The sequence below is a fragment of the Frieseomelitta varia genome, unplaced genomic scaffold (assembly GCF_011392965.1).
Source record: "Frieseomelitta varia isolate USP_RPSP 00005682 unplaced genomic scaffold, Fvar_1.2 scaffold_315, whole genome shotgun sequence".
Lineage (NCBI taxonomy): Eukaryota > Metazoa > Arthropoda > Insecta > Hymenoptera > Apidae > Frieseomelitta > Frieseomelitta varia.
Window position 1 is genome coordinate 132,020 of NW_025110052.1, and position 18,262 is coordinate 150,281.

Below are 18,262 nucleotides of genomic sequence, written 5' to 3' on the forward strand. Positions count from 1 at the left end.
GTTTATGTGACTGATATAAAGTTCTGAGGAGATTCTTAGATAAAATGAAATAGAAAAGAAGTTATTTAAGAACAAGTATAATGATGTGTAAATTTACAAGTAATATCGTAATTAATATCGTATTAAAAATGTATTAGTACAGTTTTAATCGAAGATGATCCGTTTTCAATTCTGTAAAAATAATATGATATTTTGTGTACCCATCTATCTCATGTAAAGTGATAGGGCTTGCAGATTCCTAGAAAATAATTATTAATGGAAATTGTAATGGCAAAGGAATGCAGTATTTTCGTTTGTATAGATACGTTAATAATTTTGTAGGGTACGTTTGTTTCATAAGCGAAAAGAGAAATATGGACTTATTTAATAAGTATGTTTAATCTTAAACGCCTTTACGTTTCGGAGGAAAAAAATCTGTCGTATATTCGTCTTTTTTTCAATAACATTTTCTTGGTATAAATTTTATTGTAATTTCTATACTCTCATTAGATATAATTATTATAAACTTATTTAATCAATTATAGGTTTTTCTAATAGATATCTGATAAACAACATCGTAGGAATTATTCATACTTTACTGTAGCATCAATGGAAAAAAGATGTTGATGACACCAAAAACATTCATTTTGAACGCAAACAAATTGTCCATGAGTTTCTAGTAACATTCGTATCGAAGTAAGCCTAATCACAATATTGTGATATTCAGTGAAAATTTTATGTAGATGTAAAGGAATGTGACATATTCTGTTAAATAATTTGTTAATTATCATAGAAAGCAATAATTTGTTGTGAGATTGGGACATGTGAATTTTAGAATGTTGCGTGTTTAAATAAAGCAAAAGAAAAAAAAGTAGGTAGAAGATAATGCAAGATAATGATGTTTAATACTGTCAGCAATATTTTCTCACGAATAAAGTGATGCAATGGATATGGCCCAAAATAAATGAATAGTACGTTTCCAAGATAAAAATTAATGGAAGAAAATGATAATAGAATATTTCTATATTTGAAAGAAAAGAAATTACCGCTTATTTTTTAGTTGCTTCTTCATATTTCTGTATGCCTTTGAAAAAATATTAATAAAAATCCCAATGTAAAAACATTTGCATTTAGCAATATCCAGGACAACCTTCAGTCTTTTAGAAATATATAAATTGCACAGATATATTATTTATAAATCTGTTGTTACATGCTGTGCATTATCATGTAAATATAAATACATCTTCTCTCCCTTTCTTTTCCTCCAAACGTGTATATTTATAAAGAATATTTTGTATGCTAAGAAGTCCATTTTACATTGTCTTATTTTTTTTTTAGCAACATTATCTCATTGTATGTCCCTACCTTCTGTGTATAATAAAAAATGTCAGTAAAATTAAGAACCAGTCATATCTATTTTTTTTTTTGTATTATTCTATTTATTTGTATTATTACTTTTTAATTTTGATAAGGAAATACAAATAAATTAATAAGTTTGATATAATTTTATCTTCAAATTTTAATCACGAAAATATTATTAAAATATTCTAGAATCTTTTAGAAATTATAAAAGATATAGCAAACATAAAGGTATATATTTAAAATATTATAAAACTACAACTTGCGAATTGTAAGAGCTATATACGAAAAAATCACTTACCGAGAACCCCATATTGTTGTGGAGTAAGTCTTACATCACCATCTGGACCTCCTGGAACAGAAGATATAAGTGATGCTCGATCACTTATATGACTTCTACTGCTGGCTTCACTTTTCCTTGCCCAAGATGCTTGCGATAATACATCTACAAACAAAAAATAAATATCGTACAAGTTTGTCTTGACAGTGAAATTTTATTGTCATCGTTTTTAATTTTATTTATAAAATACTATGTCGATAAATTACCAAAATTAGAATTTTTTGCAGCAGCATATCTTTGTTTTAATTCTCTCAGTGGTCTTCTTGAAGAGGGGAGAGGATGTCTTCTTCGTCTTTTTAAAAATTGTGCTAATCCTCCTAACAGTAGTGATCCTCCGGTAAGGCAAATAATAAAAATCTACACGAAAGAGAGAAAAGTATTAGAATCAAAAGCAACTATTCCATTATTAACTAATATTATGCAAATTTTGTATACAAATATTTATTAGATTATTGAGAAGAGTAAAATAATTCCAAAAGTGTGAAATATCATTTCGTAAATATTATATAATGAATTATAGAATGTAAATATATTTATTCTAACCTCAAAAGGAGATACTTGCTTTTTGAGTTCTAGACAAATTTATCGATGGCAATGAAATTATATAACGTTTGTACAATGCACCTAAAAACTGGTGCGCATTAAAAATGGACATTGCAAGTATCGTTATTATAAATAATATAAATAAAAATTCACACACGGTTTAAACCAACGAACAAACATTAGTTTCGAAAGAAACACTGCATTGAAGAACATTCGTTTGTGCGGTAAATATTCAAAGTATAGCCTATTACTATGTTCATATAAGATGTGCAATAATGCGAGCTTAGGTCTATTCACATACTTATTAAATTATCGCTCATTGAAAACATAAGTTAAACATGCACCGTGTGGATCACGCCAAAACTAATTTATATTGTTGTCCTTATCGCATGCTATCTCCCTCCTTGTTTATCGCGCGAATGTGTCTGTCCTCGTCGCACAATATCGTTCTCCTTGTCTACCGCGCGAGTATGTCTGTCCTTGTTGCTCTCTTTGTCTACCGCACAGATATGTCTGTCCTTGTCGCACTCTGTTGCCTTCCTTGTCTACTGCACCTATATCTTTGTCCTTGTCGTACGCTAGTGTTCTCCTTGTCTAGCGTCATTAGTGCGTCATTAGTCATATTCGCGGTAGACAAGGAGAACGATATTGTGCGACAAGGACAGACACACACGCGAGATTGACAAGAACGACAAGGACAGACATTCGCGCGGTAGACAAAGAAGGCAGCGTGCGATAAGGACAACAACAAAAATTAGAAATGATTGTAATTATAGAAGATGAGAAACTAATTTTTTTTACAGAAAGAATTATTTATGGTGATTCAGTTGATTGCTATTTTATGTCTAAACGAGTTCAAATATATTTCATTGCGTTTGTGGTATTAATAAGGCTAATGTAGTAAACGCTACAATAGTATCATGAAACTTAATGATTTCAAACTTTTAAAATTTAAGGAAATTTAATTTTTATATTAAAGTAGTATAAAGTTAACAAATGTCAAGTTAAATCAGTTAACACAAAGTCAGTTTCAAAATAAATTGTAACAGGAAACTATTATGTATATAATTGAAAAGCGAAAATTATTACACAATATTCTTGTTTTTCATCTTTTTTAAATAAATATTTGCATTTTTTAATATGAAAAATTTTATTATTAGTAGTAATGTTTATAAACAATATATAAAAAAATAGTAAGTCTTTTTATTACTTATGCATTTTCATTTGTACACTTTTCACAATGCTGTATAAAAAGTAATTTTTCATTCGACTTCGTCCCAATCACAAAATTTAAAGTCCTCCTCATTTGAATCAAATAATTGTTTAAATTCTTCAGTGGAAGATTGACTTTCTAACATAATGTCTTTTGTTGCATTTTGATTACATTCTATCATTTCTTCATCAATCTCTTGTTGTGAAATACTACTAAAAGTATTAAAACTATCTAAGGTGCTTTGTTTCGAATTCAATGCTTGTACTGTAACATCAATATCTTTTAGAGAAAAGTCCTGATCAAATCCAACTTTATTTAATACATTCATTTTTTTTTGAATCAAAGGCCATAAATAATCGTCTGCTGTTTGTTTTGCAATTAAGTACTGAATAATAACATCCTTGTCTTGACCAATTCTGTGTACTCTATCTTCTGCTTGGCATAATATCTATAATAAAACATACATTATACATATTTTAAATAATTATAATTTCAGATAATAATTATAATTTCAACAAAATAAAACGATAAATACCCCAGGATTCCAAAACAGTTCTGCAAAAACAACAAGTTTCGCAGCTGTTAGTGTAATTCCGGTATTTGCTGCTGTGATTGATAATATTGCAGCAGTACAATTATCGCAATTTTGAAATTCATCGATTTGACACTTTCTATGTTCGGCACTTGTTTTTCCATCAATTTTAATAAATCTGCAATACATAAATAAATTGTAAATAAGTGAAGATTTTATCTTTATGTAGATGCGGGCTATATAATTACTTTATATCCATAGATTCTGCAACTTTACAAACAGCATTCATAACATTATGATGATGGGCAAATATAATACACTTTTGCTTGCGTGCAAATAATTTAGAAATATAATCACTGAAATATTATTGTCACAGATATCAGAAAATATTCATTTATAAGAATATTTATTAAATAATAATATTGTTTACCATACAGCTCCCTCTTTAGCAATACTAGATTGATTATAATATACTAAAAGAGCCTGATGTCTATCCGTACCATTTAAATTTCGTTCTAATTTCGTAGACATTGCTTTCATTTGTTCAGTGCCAGTTTTTATTAACTCTGAATCTAGTATAATAACTTGTCTAAAATTTTTTTTTGTAAAATAAACATTTATATTTGTATAAACTCAAATATGTACTGTATTTATGTACTGTTAAAATAATCTGATATAAATAAATACATTTTTTTCACCTTTTTTTTGCTGGTAATTGATTTAAAATCTCATTTTTTAATCTTCGAATTATGCAAGTCCGTTTTAATAACAATTGCAATTCTTGTGTATTTGATGATCCATTAAAATCCCAACCAAATAAAGTTTTTTCTCCTGCACAATATCGAATTCCATATTCCTGAAATCTGTATAAAAATAATTTTTATTTTTTCGCGTGCAGATTACATACAACGAATATTTTACATTACCCCATAAAATTTGGCATTATAAGATTTATTTGAGAATATAATTCTAAGGGTTTTGATAAAGCAGGTGTTCCAGATAGCAAAACAACATGTCGAGCACCCTTTGCTATACTTTTTGCAGCCTTAAACCTAGCAGTTTTTACACTTTTCAAAGCATGAGATTCATCCTATGGAAAAATTTATTTATTTTAATAAATTATTTATTTGTATCTAATTAATATTGTTATATCTAATTAATATTGTTTTGCAACATACCAAAATAATAAAACCAAACATTTTGCGTTCAAATGTATCCAGCGCCCGGACTAGGAGATCATATGTTGTAATAACAATTTTATTGTTATCAATAAAGTCTTTAGTATTTGCAAATTGGTGAATATAATGTGTAGGTATAGATGGCAAAAATGTATATATTGCTTCAGCCCATTGGTACCTAAATTTAAGACATCAGTTTTTATATTTGTTTGCATACAATGATTTGTATCTATTTAACATAGTATTTTTTATCAAACCTGATTGAAGCGGGTACAACAATAAGAATTGGCCAATTTTTTCTAAAATAATGTGCAATGCCTAATGCCTGAATGGTTTTCCCTAAACCCATATCATCAGCAATCATACAACGACCACCCCTAGATATTCCATAACTAAAAATAATAAATTTAATACTATTCTGTTAAAAAAAAAGAATGTTTAAATATACATAAATTATATAAATATACCATATTCCTTCTCGTTGAAAGGGCATTAAATTTTTTACTAATTGAGGATCAATATCTGATAAAGCATTTTTAGTATTTGAGGTATCATTTTTCCTGAATATCTACGAAACATATAAATACAAATATATAAATACATTTTATAAATAAATATACTTTATTCTTCAATATATAATACCTGAAGGACTGTATTTGGTAATCCTGTGATTTGTATGTCAGATTTGAAATTAATAGCTTTTTCCATCACTGTTTCATAGTCTTTTAAAAGGAAATTCCATTGCTTAGTTTTCATGTCTAAAATAAATATATGTAACAAATATTATTACTTTTATTTTGTATTATCAAGTATTAAAATGTTATGCTGAGTATATGTAAAAATATGTCTTAAATACCATATAATCTGCTTGGAATTGTCTTTATTGTTTCAATAAATGAAGGAAAATATGATGAGGTTTCTAACGTAAATCTTTCATCAGTTATCATATAACATTTCCCAGTAATGCAGGATTTCTCACCAAAAAACTTCTTTGTTGACATAGGACTAAATCGCCCATCTTTTTTATTGAACTTCTCATTATTTTTAAAGGAATTGTTTCTAAATTTTGCTTTATTGTCAACATATCTTAATGAATCTTGTCCAAAATTTTTTGAAGTGTTTGATATATTTTTATTAGTTATAACATTACTACTAGTAAAAGAAACATTATTTTTTGTATTTGCATTAGGATTGAATGGAATATTTCTCAACTGAGCTTGCTTTCTACGTTGTAAAGCTAATAGACGTTTCTTCTCTATTTCTTCTTTAGAATAACTCATTCTTGTAATATTATAAATTTCATTAGAAAGCTTAATAAAAATTTTTATATTGTAATATCTTTATATTGTAATTACAAACCTGATATGTATGTATATATAAAATCTTTTTCTATAAATCTTATGTATTCAATGTAATTTTAAAGATAATAAATAACTGATAATAAATAACTTTTCCATTTATTTTTATTTTTTAATTTAACTTATCTTATATTGAATAACACACCCTTGACAATTTGTATGAGATGTATAAAAAAACATTAATATTCATTTCTTTGATAATATATATGATTCTAATTTATGTTAGCTGAATTCAATTTATAATCTAGGAAAAAATATTTTTGACATTAACATAACAGACTATTTCATAGGGATATCTAGATTGGTGACTCAATCATTGGCTGGAAATAGCTAGTGAATTATTAGAGAAAACATCGGAACTGACCTTTAAACATATTTACTCAATTCAGTTCAATTAAGATATGTATATACTGTTCCTATTTAAAAAACTCGTCGGAAAATTAGCTTTTTATATCATAACATCTATAATTTCAGAATTATGAATCCTAGAAATCCCAAAAGATTTGATCACGTGGCTTTATTTACTTTTCTTGATTTGACTCATTGGTCAAAATATATTTTCAGTAACTTTTGAAGATTTAGGTAACTTTTAGTGAATTTATATAAAAGAAATATATAAAAGCATCCTTTAAAGTTGCTTGTGTATTTTTTTTCTGTTAATTTTTATTCTTATAATAAAGAATCAATCTGTTGGTGGAAACATTTTTTAACAAATATTTTAACAATTTTAAGAATCGAATTCTTACGTCTTTGAAAATTTTGTTTCGAATATTGGAAGCAATTTAACTTTTCTGACACAATATATGTACGTGTGTAATTCAGATGTCTTATAATATTTTATATACACGTATAATTTAAATATATTGTTTCTTTTTTTTTTGTTCAATAGTCTGAATTATATATTCTGTATGAGTAATAATTCTTTAATAGGTACGATGTCAACGTCGAAGTCACCTGTAAATCGTATGTATTTTAGACAGTAATTAGAATAGATATAATCAATAACATCAAATAATTCTTTCATTATATTTTAGCTGATGATCATGAATTCGTCGTCCCAAAAAAATCGATTAAAGTACCATCTGACATGGCAATTTGGGAAAAGTCAGAAGCGTATTTTGTAAGATTTTGCATATCTTTTTTTATTCTATATCTTTCAATAAATAAAAATATTCAATGATATTTATTATAAAAAATAATACAAGAATATTTTTGTAGGAATACTTAGGATTTATATTGGCCTTAAATGAATCAGTTCAAGGAAAAACTTTAAATGTTGAATGCACACAAAGCCTCATAATAGCAAATGTTATACAAATGCTTAATGAATTTGATGAATGGATAACACAAATACCTCCTACTGAACAGCCCCAACGTTTTGGTAACAAATCATTTAGAGTATGGCATGAAAAGTTACAACAGGTAAATATACATTGTTTTTACATAGGCATCCACAGAGTCTATTGATTTATAATATTTCAGAATGGAATAGTAGAATTACAAAAAGTGTTGCCAGAAAAATTGCATAGAGCAGTTCCAGAGATAGTTCAATATTTATATGAAGGCTTTGGCAATCCAACACGTATAGATTATGGTACTGGACATGAAATGGCATTTTTAATGTTTTTATGTTGTATGTTTAAAATTGGTGCTTTCACACAGGATGATAAAGTTGCTGTAGTTGTAAAAATATTTAACAGGTAGTTCAACTTGATATTTTTATGTTAATATTTTGTGCAGTTCCAGAAACTAAAATAGCTTTTGTTTTTTGGAAGATATCTGGAATTAGTACGTAGATTACAACTAACTTATCGGATGGAACCAGCAGGTAGTCATGGTGTGTGGAGCTTAGATGACTATCAGTTTGTCCCATTTATATGGGGAAGTGCTCAATTAATTGGTATTGATTTTTTTGTACTAACTTTTTTAATTTTTTAATATAATTTAAAAATATACATAAATGTACATAAAAACTGACATAGAATATCATTCTTATCATTCAGGGCATTCTCGTATAGAACCTCGTCATTTCGTTGAACCAGATATCGTTCAGGCTTTTAGCAAGCAATATATGTTTCTTGGTTGTATTGAATTTATTTCAAAGGTTTGTATATGTATATATGCACATGCATATATACATTATATTGTTAGACTTTTATACTTTAAAGACAAATATTATTTTAGGTAAAGATAGGTCCATTTGCTGAACATTCAAATCAGTTATGGAATGTTAGCGCAGTATCTTCATGGGTCAAAGTAAATAGTGGCCTTATCAAAATGTACAGAGCCGAGGTAAATATTATTGTTAACAATTCGTCATAAATTTAATAATAATAATATAATAAATAAATAATAATTTTTTAAATATCAGGTTTTAGCAAAATTTCCTGTTATCCAACATGTTTTTTTTGGTTCTTTACTGTCAATAAAACCGGCGTCTATTCCCGCTGTCAAAAAGCAATATCGAGATCAACCACTACAACCACCACCGACTCAGTAACAATATTTTCCAAATATATTCATATTTGTTGTAGTTTGTAATAAATATTCAATATTTATAATGAAAATTCTACGTTGTAATTCTGTGCTAAGTTTTAAATTAACTTCTCGTAAATAATTGTATTATATTGCTTTTATCCTGTTGTATCAATTTGTAATTGTTATATCAATTTTCCGTTGTTAAATTGTAAAGTACATGCATTTTATTTAAATTTTAAGTATAAAATTTAATCTGCATATGTGAGCCATATTAGCTAGTAATAAAAATATTAATAAAAATTTAATAATAAGATAATTTAGAAAATAGTTATTATACTATTTATTGTAAATAAAATTAATCATTAAGACATATAACGAATATTAATGCAATATGAGTACTTAATTTTTTTTTTGCTACATTATTTTTGCGTACCTAGATAGTAACGATTTATTTTTATACAAACAGATCTGAATGTCCTCTTATATAAAAGAGTAAATGTGATTTCACTAACAAATATCAAACTGCTTTTCCAATTACAAGTACTTTAGTAGAATATAAATATATACAAAGTTAATTACTTATTAGAAAATATTAGGATATTTATTAGAAACAAAATGCATAAAATACACATTATAGAAATAATATTTGTTCTGATAATATTTCCTATAAATTGTGAAAAATTTAGTGGCTTTTATGTAGACAATGCATTTAATCGGACGATTATAGTTAAAGCTGCTAACAGTAAAGAAAAAGAAAATACAGAACGTACATTATTAAATATTCTCGATTTACCAAACAAACCAAGAATTCGCGGATCTTAAATAACTCGCGGATAAAAAAACTCAGCATCCACATTTCTTTTGAGTATTTACAAGAATATGTTAACGAGTAATGATGAATCAAATCAAGAAAACATAAATGAATATAATCTAAGCAATAATATTATTAATATCATCGGTCAGAGTGAGTTAATTATGACATTTAGTGCCCAGAACGCTCATTCAAGCAATCCATCTAAAATTAATGGTAATACAAGAATTTGGTTTGATGTATCAGAAATATCAAAAATAAAAGATATTATGGCAACAGAATTGTGGCTATATCAAATTTGGATAAAAATATTGACCATAATAAAGTCTATAAGATAACAGCATACAGAATAGCTCAAAAAAAAAAAAAAAAAAAATGGAAGACGAATTAGACATTACATAAATTCAGTCAAAACTTCGATAAATAGAGGATGGATAAGTTTAAATATCAGTCAAGCTCTTGAACATTGGATTAAGTTTCCAAAAGAAAATTACGGCTTGTTTTTTGCAATATATACTGATCATGATACTCGTATTCCAAAACTAAAAGATATAGGAATTGTAGGTATTTCTGGAATTCCAAATAAGCAACCGCTTTTAGTAATCGTTTTTAAAAGATTCACTTTCATAGTGGATCATAGTGGAACACACGAAATAACATCTAAACAAAACGAAGTGCCGAATTTGAAAAGCAACACCATAATCAAAATAATGCGTCTACTCCGACAGGCAATATGTGCAAGATTAACTCATTGTATGTAAGTTTCAAGGACTTTTAATTGCAAGATTGGATTGTGGCACCAACCATGCTGAAATACCAAATCCATGCTGCGTACCTACAAAACTGTCGCCAATATCGATAATTCATTTTGTCGATAATAATAATGTTACGTTAAAAAAATTAAAAAATATGGTTGTTGATAGCTGTGGTTGCCGGTAAATAGACTAATTAGTAATTTTTAATACAAACTGTTTACTTTTTCTTTTTTTTAGAATACTGGAAATTTTTTAAATTTAGGTATTTAGTAAATAAACATTGTTTGGTATTTAAAAAAATATATATTCATATATTTATAATACGACAAAATATTTTAACAATAATAAAATATGTATAAAAACATTATAGTTATATAATCTGACATGATTTAACAAATGTATGTAAATATTTTAATAAGAATAAATGACACTTAGAGTTTAGAACGTTTTATTCTTTGATTAACAATACCATTTGCTATTAAACTAGCAATTTTTTCAGGTTTAAAATCTAATTCAGTAAGAATTTCTGTAGTATGCTCACCTACTTCAGGATTCTGTTGATATCCTTTGGACATTCCAGGAGTACGAGATAAACGAGGAGCAGGATTTGGTGTTATTAAACCGTTATCTTCAATTTTAAACGTATTTCTTTCTTTATTATGTGTATGTGATGCAGCATCTTTTAAATTTAAAACGGGTGTTACACAAGCATCTGAACCATCAAATATGGTGCACCATTCTGCTTGAGTTTTTTGTTTGAATATCTTTTCTAATTTTTCACGACTTTCTTCAAAATTACTAAATTGTGGCATTTCATCTAATGCAATTCCAAGTTTTTTTAAAAATATCTCATAAAATCCAGATTCAATTGCTCCAACACACATATATTGTCCATCTTTTGTTTCATAAGTATCATAAAAATGTGTTCCAGAGTCCAATCTGCTTGCATGAGGCATTATTTAATTATTTATTTGTATGGAAACTGAATAATTAAATAAAAAACTGAATAATTTAATAAAAAAATTCTCACATATTTTTACCACGGGGGTTTCCCCATAACCCATACACATTCTGAGATCTAAAAAACCAACTGCCTACATATGCAGATCCATCTACCATTGATGCATCAATTATTTGACCAATTCCACTTCTGTTACGTTCAAACAATGCTAGTACTATACCAAAAGCACACATTAATCCACCACCAGCAAAATCAGCTGCGAAATTAATTGGTGGTGTTGGTTTCTGATTGTGACGTCCAAATAATGATAATAAACCTGAATATTGTTAAAAGTAATTTAAAAAATATTTTAATTTGAAATAAAATAAGCTAACATAAATATATTGTTTTTAAATTACCAGATAAAGCTAAAAAATTTATATCGTGTCCAGCCATATTAGCATAAGGTCCATTATGACCAAATCCTGTTAATCTAGCAAATATCAATCTGTTATTTGTTCTCATAAGTTCTTCTGGTCCCAATTTTAATTTTTCCATCACTCCTATTTTAAATAACATAATATTACATCATAAAAATAATATATTTATCAAAGTATACAAACCAGGTCTATAAGGGTCTATAAGTACATCACTTTGATTGCACAATTTTTTGAATATATTCGAGCCTTCGTCAGTTTTTAAATTTAATGCAATTGATCTTTTCCCATGATTTAGAAAATCACTGTAAGACCCATGTAACTATAAAAGCAGATAGTGTTAGAATATTTATGTATGAATTTATGAAACAGAAAGAATTTATTATACCTTATCTATTTTAATTACAGAGGCACCAAATTCAGCTAATATCATTCCACAAAAAGGACCTGGTGCGAGCCCAGCTAATTCTAATATTTTTATACCTTTTAAAGGCATATCTATGATCAACAAAGATGAAACACAACACAAAATGAAAGTATATATTATTAATGATTTCAACAATATTAAAACAATGGACTTTAACCTTTACTATATTTTTAGTAATTCCAAATACAAAATCCATATCTAAATTCCATATCAAAAAAATACACAGATGGATATTAATTTTATTTATTATACTAAATACTATTGTATACAAATTATGTAAATGTTATGTAAATATTGTTAAAATAAAAAACATTTCTATTTTTTTTAATATTAAATGACTGTTGCGTATGCCATATATAATACCGTAACAATACATTACTCAATGTAAATGTCTTTTTATAATATTAAAGTACAAAGTTTGTATTTCTTAAGTTATGTTTGTATTTATAAAATATTTGTATTTCAAATTTAAATTATTTAACTTATAGTTAATGAATAATTCTAGAATTCTTTTCAAATGTAGTAATTTTAATGTTGGCATTAAGCATTCTAACACAAAGAAATATATTGGTAACACTGACACGTAGTTTGCGGTAAATAAATATTATTATCTACAATAAAACAAATTGTATTATTGATTATAGACAAATTCAAACAGAATATCATTAAAATGAATCCAACAGAACCTACTAGTACGGAAACTTTGAGGTAATTTCAGGAAATTATTTGAAATAAATTTGTTTGTGAGACAAATTGCAAAGCCGGTACACCGGGTTATGAATATTACTTTATTATTGTTAACAAATTGAAATTTTCAAATAGAATGTAGTATATTAAACATACTTTATTTTTTAATTGTAATGATATTTTTAAATATTTTTTGTAATCTTACATATATGCATATAATTTACAATAAATTAATTAGCAATAATATGTTGTTTAGTTCCAAAATGAAAGATGTTATTGATGTATTAGCCATGCAACGGGAGAAGAGGAATACTTTGCAAAAGAGTATCACAATTGATTACACAAAAAACAGCGACAGTTTTACAATTTCACGATTTATATTTGAATGTGGTAAACATATCAACTATCAAGTTTTGTATTATAATAAGAATATATCTTTGAAAAGCAGCAATAACATTTGTAAATTACAGGTTTAAAATTAGAAGCTCATCCTTTGACTATTGCTACAGCTGCAACATTGTATCATAGGTTTATAAAAGAAGCTGTTCCAGGAGGTTACGACAATTGTGTAAATAACTCATTTATAATATTAATTAAAATTTTGAATATATATTTTTTATAATTGAAATTTATATAGATGATTTATATATGTTTTAGTTAATTGCTGCTACTTGTCTTTACTTAGCAGGGAAAGTAAAAGATGATAATTTGAAAATAAGAGATGTAATGAATGTGTCTTATAGCACATTACATAGAGGATCACAACCATTAGAGTTAGGTGATCAATATTGGAGTATGAGAGATGCAATTGTCCAAGCAGAACTGTTAATTATGCGTATGCTCAAGTTTCAAGTAACTCCTGTACATCCACACAAAGTAGGTACTAAATATTTATAGTTTACATTAAACATAAAATAAATAATTGCGTTAAATGAAAAAATTTTATTTCAGTATATGTTGCATTATTTACGATCTCTGCAAGCATGGTTTGGGGAGGAAGAATGGTCTAAATATCCAGTTGCAAAGACTAGCATGGCACTTTTACAAGATTTTCATCATTCTCCAGCTATACTTGATTATCCACCAAACTTAATAGCAATTGCTTGTATCAATTTATCGTTACAAATTTATGGTGTAGTGGTGCCATTGATGGATGAATGTGACCAGCAACCTTGGTTTAATGTAATGACTAAGAATATTTTTGAAAATTCGTAAAAATCAGGGATTAGTTAAAAGTATTAAAAAATATTGATTTTTTTCAGGTTTTCTGTAAAGATTTGACAAGAGATAAACTTTGGGAAATAATGGAGAAAGTTATGGCAGCATATGATGAAGAACCAGAAACTAGAGACAATTAAATCATTTCAGCATTATTTCAAGCTTATTGTATATTAACACAAGTCTCTTAAATATGGTATTGGAAGAGTACAAATATAAATCAGGATCATAAAATAAAATATTTCCTACTTTACGTTTTGTATTTTTCTATACCATTAATAGTTTTTTTTTTAATTAAAAGATATATTTGAAATATAAAAAAAATAATATTGAGAAAACGATGTGTTTTTTAATTTACCAATGAACAACTTTGATAATATTTATTATAATATAAAATAAATTAGCAACTTCTACGTAATAATCGCAATAAATTTCTAAATTTTGAAGATTTAAAAATTTTATTATTTAATAAGTCTTAAAATATTTAAGAAAATTTAAAAAATTTCGAATATAAAAATTTTTAATTTTTTTTTAAATTTACGCTCTATGTAAATTTTTGCACAGTTCGAATTCAATGATATATAAAAGAGCGTGGATAATTCTTAATAAAGTTTCAAATAATTAATAATCTGAAATAATATAAATTTATAAAATTTATATTTATAGAATTATTAAGTATCTGATGTTTATTAACAATACTGAATGTCGTAAATTATAGAAAAATCATTTTACTGTACAATGAACATTGAATTCTAATACGTGTGAAGTTAGGTACTAGCAGATTAGTATTGTATAATCAAATCTGTATATAAGTGGTATAAATAAGTGTATTGTTATTTTCGTTTGATATAACAAAAAAGATATTTAATTGCTTTATTAATATAAAGTCTAATGTCTATTTATATTTACATTAGGAAATAATGAATGTTTGATTTATAAAAATGTCAAACGTCCACTGTTATTGTCCGGTGAATATTTTCCGTGTTTGTCAATGAAAGTTCGAAATTGTTTTTGTATAAGATTTCGATGAGGGATTGTTAAACAAAATGACAACGATGGATAAAATGGACACATCTTTACCATTTATGTTGAAACAAGAACAAAAAGAGTTTGAGGATACCGATGATGATAATACTAGTCTCGAGGATATTAACCATCTCCTGTCAATATCAATACCCTCGCTTTCAGCGAATAAGTTTCATATTCCCACTGATCCAAATGATGAGTTTCTTCGACTGTCTACTACGGCATGTTTCCTGTATAAAATCCAATAATCCAAATAAAATTCAAATACATCGAGTCATTTATAAATATTTGAATTTAATAATCTTTTTACAATTAATTAAGTAGCAATCTATATTTATAATACATTTAATACTTAAAAAGTTAATTTTGTTTCAGTTTAATGATTTGTATTACATTTATATTATAGGTTCGTGCTGTATATTTTTCATATCTTCATAAATGTTTACTCACCAATTATATCCTTTGTTATAAAGAAAAGGATGGAGAGATTCCGAGCAACCAATTGAAAATGTGTGCAAATCAGATGGAATTGCTTGCGGTACGATCATCTTTAGAAGCCACTTTGTACAGGCAAAATATATTGAAATTGGTAATTCTAATTATTAAATATAGTTTAATCTAATAGATTGATTAATAGTTGAAATTAAGATGTTTATAGATTTCAGATGTAAAATCACATACATCAGAGAAAAAGGCTTATAAAAAATTAGTGATATTTTTAGAAACCCCTCCATCTAAGGTAGATATAGGAGTTCAAACAAATAATTCATGGGCAGAGTTACAAAAAGTAGACAATATTCAAAGTATTTGTATTACATCTAATTCTAAAGAGTTGCCCGCTGTAAAAGAAACATCAAGATCTAAAAAAGAGGATGTAAATGTGAAAACTGAAGATTGTATAGATGATATATCTTCTCAATTAACTGTCTGTAATAATACAGCTTCACCCACTATCAATTCTACTAGTTTTAATGATATAGAACATAATAAAATTAATGATGAATCAGATGAAGAGACATATAAAATGATAGTAAATGGTGAAGAAACAGTAGAAAAAGAACATAGCAATATTTTTAATTATATACAAGATAATTCTAACACTCAGGTTGCAAATCAATTCAGTATTCAAATGGATGATGAGAATTCACAGGATTCTCTTTTGCAACACATGGAAAATATGTTTTGTGATAGTGATGATAGTAGCGATCTTACGACATTAATCGAGAAACATTCAGGTGTTACTAAAGCTAATATGGATAAAGAAATTAATGCTCTTCTTCCATACAATTCTAATGGTTCTATTAAGACATATGAAAATAATAAGAGGAAGAGCAATTCTGGTAAAAACACTAATATGAAAGCATCAAATACGAGGAAGTATAGTTTTAGTTATTATAAAGAAATGAAAAACAGAGAAAGTAATAAATTATCAGTAGAAAATGAGACATTGGAAAATAAGCAAAAACGAAGAATAAATAGTATTTGGTTTGTTGAACGTGTATATCAAGTATCAAAACTAAAGGCAAAGATGACAGAATTATTTTTAAAAAATTATAGAAAACATGAAAGAGTTAAAGAAAAATTTATTGAATTATTTGGAGAAACTGATGACGAAATGATGCCAGATTCACCAATTTGTATAGAAGAACATTTAACGGCATGTAAGGAAAGAATAGCACCATGGATTGTGAAACACTTAATGCCATTTTACAAAAAACGAAGGATTAAAAATAGACAGCTTTTTAAAGTGGTTGCAAAGCATATAGCTGATATGCTTATTATTGAGAATACATTTCCTGGTTAGTTACTCTAACTTAATATAATTATTAATTACTCTAACAAAATATAATTATTAAAATATTCTTATATTCAGCATGTATTTTATTTCTATTTTCCAGAACAAGACTGTGTAAGCAAGTATATAGAAACATATTTCAAAAATAAAAAATTCATTAGAACTAAACAGGATGTGTACTTATAAACATATGTTACATAATTGGATTTGTTATATATAGAAGAAATGTCACAAAATGTTTCAAATAATATAAATTATCGATATTACATTTGTTTAAATTTCAAAGGTTCTAAGCTTGAGACGAAACAAAGAGTGGAATTACATATTTTATTATAACGAAAATAAATAACAATAGTATTTATGTATGTTAAATATGGACTATATAGACATATTTAAAATGAATGAAGTATAAATAGAAAAGAATAATAATTTTGCGAGTTTGTAATATTGAATTTTGAATTTACAATGCTGCTTCTTTTTATTAAAAGTTTTATATACGTTTTGATCCAAATAAATTATACAAAATTTTACTATTTAAACATTAGAACTTTAAAAATGATATTTTAGTCACAGTCTTAATTTTCATTTTTTACTATTTATATTAATATACAATCTTTCGTATGTACTATTACGTGTATATTTGTATATACACGTAAATATATTTATTTTATATTAAGAAGAAAAGAAAAATATATTAATAAAAGCATCATTGTAATAAAAACTATAATTTAATTGAAACATTCTAAAATAGTTTAATTTATACCCTGTACATAGTCCCTTTGATAATTATAAACATTAAAAATGTGTTGCTTCTAATGTAAGTTTAGAAAATATAAAAACACAATGTACAAATTATTAATTTTATGTTCAAACATTATTCCTGCATCCTATTCTCACAATAAAATAAGGAGTATAACAAGGAGAAAACACTTTAGTTATATATATATATTTTATCATTAATAAACAAAGATTTAAGTTTAGTAAATTTTAGATTTTTAACAGTATTTCTTATGCAAAAAATATCAAATTATAAACAATTTTTAAGAGGTTTACCTCTGTTCTAAAATCAATTGATCTTATCCACTTATTTGCAATAGCACTGTTTACAAATAAACTTATTGCTATTTACGAGTTATCCAATAGAAAACAATGTAGTAAAGTATTAAATTTATTTTACTACATTGAT

The 18,262-nt window shown here is 26.3% G+C and overlaps 6 protein-coding genes across 6 annotated transcripts in view; 3 read left to right on the forward strand and 3 right to left on the reverse strand.

Moving 5' to 3' along the window:
* Positions 1 to 2,517, reverse strand: part of LOC122529903 (mitoguardin) — a 34,309-nt gene extending 31,792 nt beyond the window's left edge. Inside the window, exons 1-3 of the mRNA XM_043656420.1 lie at positions 2,241 to 2,517; positions 1,885 to 2,035; positions 1,640 to 1,783 (exon numbers count right to left, since the gene is read on the reverse strand). Coding sequence (XP_043512355.1) covers positions 1,640 to 1,783; positions 1,885 to 2,035; positions 2,241 to 2,333 — 388 coding nt within the window. The 5' untranslated portion in view covers positions 2,334 to 2,517. The remainder of the gene's footprint in view (positions 1 to 1,639; positions 1,784 to 1,884; positions 2,036 to 2,240) is intronic.
* Positions 2,518 to 3,404: 887 nt separating this feature from the next.
* On the reverse strand, positions 3,405 to 6,718 carry LOC122529899 (SWI/SNF-related matrix-associated actin-dependent regulator of chromatin subfamily A-like protein 1). Its single transcript, XM_043656412.1, has 12 exons — positions 6,504 to 6,718; positions 6,001 to 6,425; positions 5,787 to 5,902; positions 5,612 to 5,712; positions 5,402 to 5,536; positions 5,145 to 5,322; positions 4,893 to 5,056; positions 4,665 to 4,829; positions 4,397 to 4,555; positions 4,215 to 4,322; positions 3,970 to 4,144; positions 3,405 to 3,882 (listed from the first exon to the last, which is right to left on the reverse strand). Exons 2-12 carry the CDS (start codon positions 6,422 to 6,424, stop codon positions 3,484 to 3,486), a joined length of 2,124 nt encoding a protein of 707 aa, XP_043512347.1. The 5' UTR covers position 6,425; positions 6,504 to 6,718; the 3' UTR covers positions 3,405 to 3,483.
* A 498-nt stretch (positions 6,719 to 7,216) lies between these two features.
* On the forward strand, positions 7,217 to 9,039 carry LOC122529906 (serine/threonine-protein phosphatase 2A activator-like). The gene is made up of 8 exons (XM_043656424.1): positions 7,217 to 7,465; positions 7,537 to 7,622; positions 7,721 to 7,924; positions 7,985 to 8,202; positions 8,278 to 8,402; positions 8,506 to 8,606; positions 8,687 to 8,794; positions 8,874 to 9,039. Exons 1-8 carry the CDS (start codon positions 7,411 to 7,413, stop codon positions 9,000 to 9,002), a joined length of 1,026 nt encoding a protein of 341 aa, XP_043512359.1. The 5' UTR covers positions 7,217 to 7,410; the 3' UTR covers positions 9,003 to 9,039.
* A 1,865-nt stretch (positions 9,040 to 10,904) lies between these two features.
* On the reverse strand, positions 10,905 to 12,587 carry LOC122529905 (alpha-methylacyl-CoA racemase). Its single transcript, XM_043656423.1, has 5 exons — positions 12,312 to 12,587; positions 12,110 to 12,245; positions 11,906 to 12,049; positions 11,577 to 11,823; positions 10,905 to 11,485 (listed from the first exon to the last, which is right to left on the reverse strand). Exons 1-5 carry the CDS (start codon positions 12,417 to 12,419, stop codon positions 10,978 to 10,980), a joined length of 1,143 nt encoding a protein of 380 aa, XP_043512358.1. The 5' UTR covers positions 12,420 to 12,587; the 3' UTR covers positions 10,905 to 10,977.
* A 324-nt stretch (positions 12,588 to 12,911) lies between these two features.
* On the forward strand, positions 12,912 to 14,507 carry LOC122529907 (cyclin-Q). Its single transcript, XM_043656425.1, has 6 exons — positions 12,912 to 13,058; positions 13,294 to 13,427; positions 13,508 to 13,605; positions 13,695 to 13,913; positions 13,989 to 14,219; positions 14,300 to 14,507. Exons 1-6 carry the CDS (start codon positions 13,021 to 13,023, stop codon positions 14,393 to 14,395), a joined length of 816 nt encoding a protein of 271 aa, XP_043512360.1. The 5' UTR covers positions 12,912 to 13,020; the 3' UTR covers positions 14,396 to 14,507.
* A 542-nt stretch (positions 14,508 to 15,049) lies between these two features.
* On the forward strand, positions 15,050 to 17,477 carry LOC122529902 (chromatin-remodeling ATPase INO80). The gene is made up of 4 exons (XM_043656418.1): positions 15,050 to 15,502; positions 15,688 to 15,870; positions 15,940 to 17,080; positions 17,180 to 17,477. Exons 1-4 carry the CDS (start codon positions 15,302 to 15,304, stop codon positions 17,260 to 17,262), a joined length of 1,608 nt encoding a protein of 535 aa, XP_043512353.1. The 5' UTR covers positions 15,050 to 15,301; the 3' UTR covers positions 17,263 to 17,477.
* The last annotated feature ends 785 nt before the right edge of the window (positions 17,478 to 18,262 follow it).

Coding starts and splice junctions, on each gene's coding strand:
- LOC122529899 (XM_043656412.1), bottom strand. CDS start 6,424: ATGAGTTATTCTAAAGAAGAAATAGAGAAGAAACGTCTATTAGCTTTA. Junction 4,323..4,396: donor GCTAAAGAGGGAGCTGTATG/GTAAACAATATT, acceptor ATAATATTTCAG/TGATTATATTTCTAAATTAT. Junction 4,145..4,214: donor GCAGAATCTATGGATATAAA/GTAATTATATAG, acceptor TATGTATTGCAG/ATTTATTAAAATTGATGGAA.
- LOC122529906 (XM_043656424.1), top strand. CDS start 7,411: ATGAGTAATAATTCTTTAATAGGTACGATGTCAACGTCGAAGTCACCT. Junction 8,203..8,277: donor GTTGTAAAAATATTTAACAG/GTAGTTCAACTT, acceptor GTTTTTTGGAAG/ATATCTGGAATTAGTACGTA. Junction 8,403..8,505: donor GGGAAGTGCTCAATTAATTG/GTATTGATTTTT, acceptor CTTATCATTCAG/GGCATTCTCGTATAGAACCT.
- LOC122529905 (XM_043656423.1), bottom strand. CDS start 12,419: ATGCCTTTAAAAGGTATAAAAATATTAGAATTAGCTGGGCTCGCACCA. Junction 12,246..12,311: donor CTGTAATTAAAATAGATAAG/GTATAATAAATT, acceptor CTGCTTTTATAG/TTACATGGGTCTTACAGTGA. Junction 11,486..11,576: donor AACCCCCGTGGTAAAAATAT/GTGAGAATTTTT, acceptor TCATGCAAGCAG/ATTGGACTCTGGAACACATT.
- LOC122529907 (XM_043656425.1), top strand. CDS start 13,021: ATGAATCCAACAGAACCTACTAGTACGGAAACTTTGAG. Junction 13,428..13,507: donor ACGATTTATATTTGAATGTG/GTAAACATATCA, acceptor TGTAAATTACAG/GTTTAAAATTAGAAGCTCAT. Junction 13,606..13,694: donor CAGGAGGTTACGACAATTGT/GTAAATAACTCA, acceptor TATATGTTTTAG/TTAATTGCTGCTACTTGTCT.
- LOC122529902 (XM_043656418.1), top strand. CDS start 15,302: ATGACAACGATGGATAAAATGGACACATCTTTACCATTTATGTTGAAA. Junction 15,871..15,939: donor GGCAAAATATATTGAAATTG/GTAATTCTAATT, acceptor AGATGTTTATAG/ATTTCAGATGTAAAATCACA. Junction 17,081..17,179: donor TATTGAGAATACATTTCCTG/GTTAGTTACTCT, acceptor TCTATTTTCCAG/AACAAGACTGTGTAAGCAAG.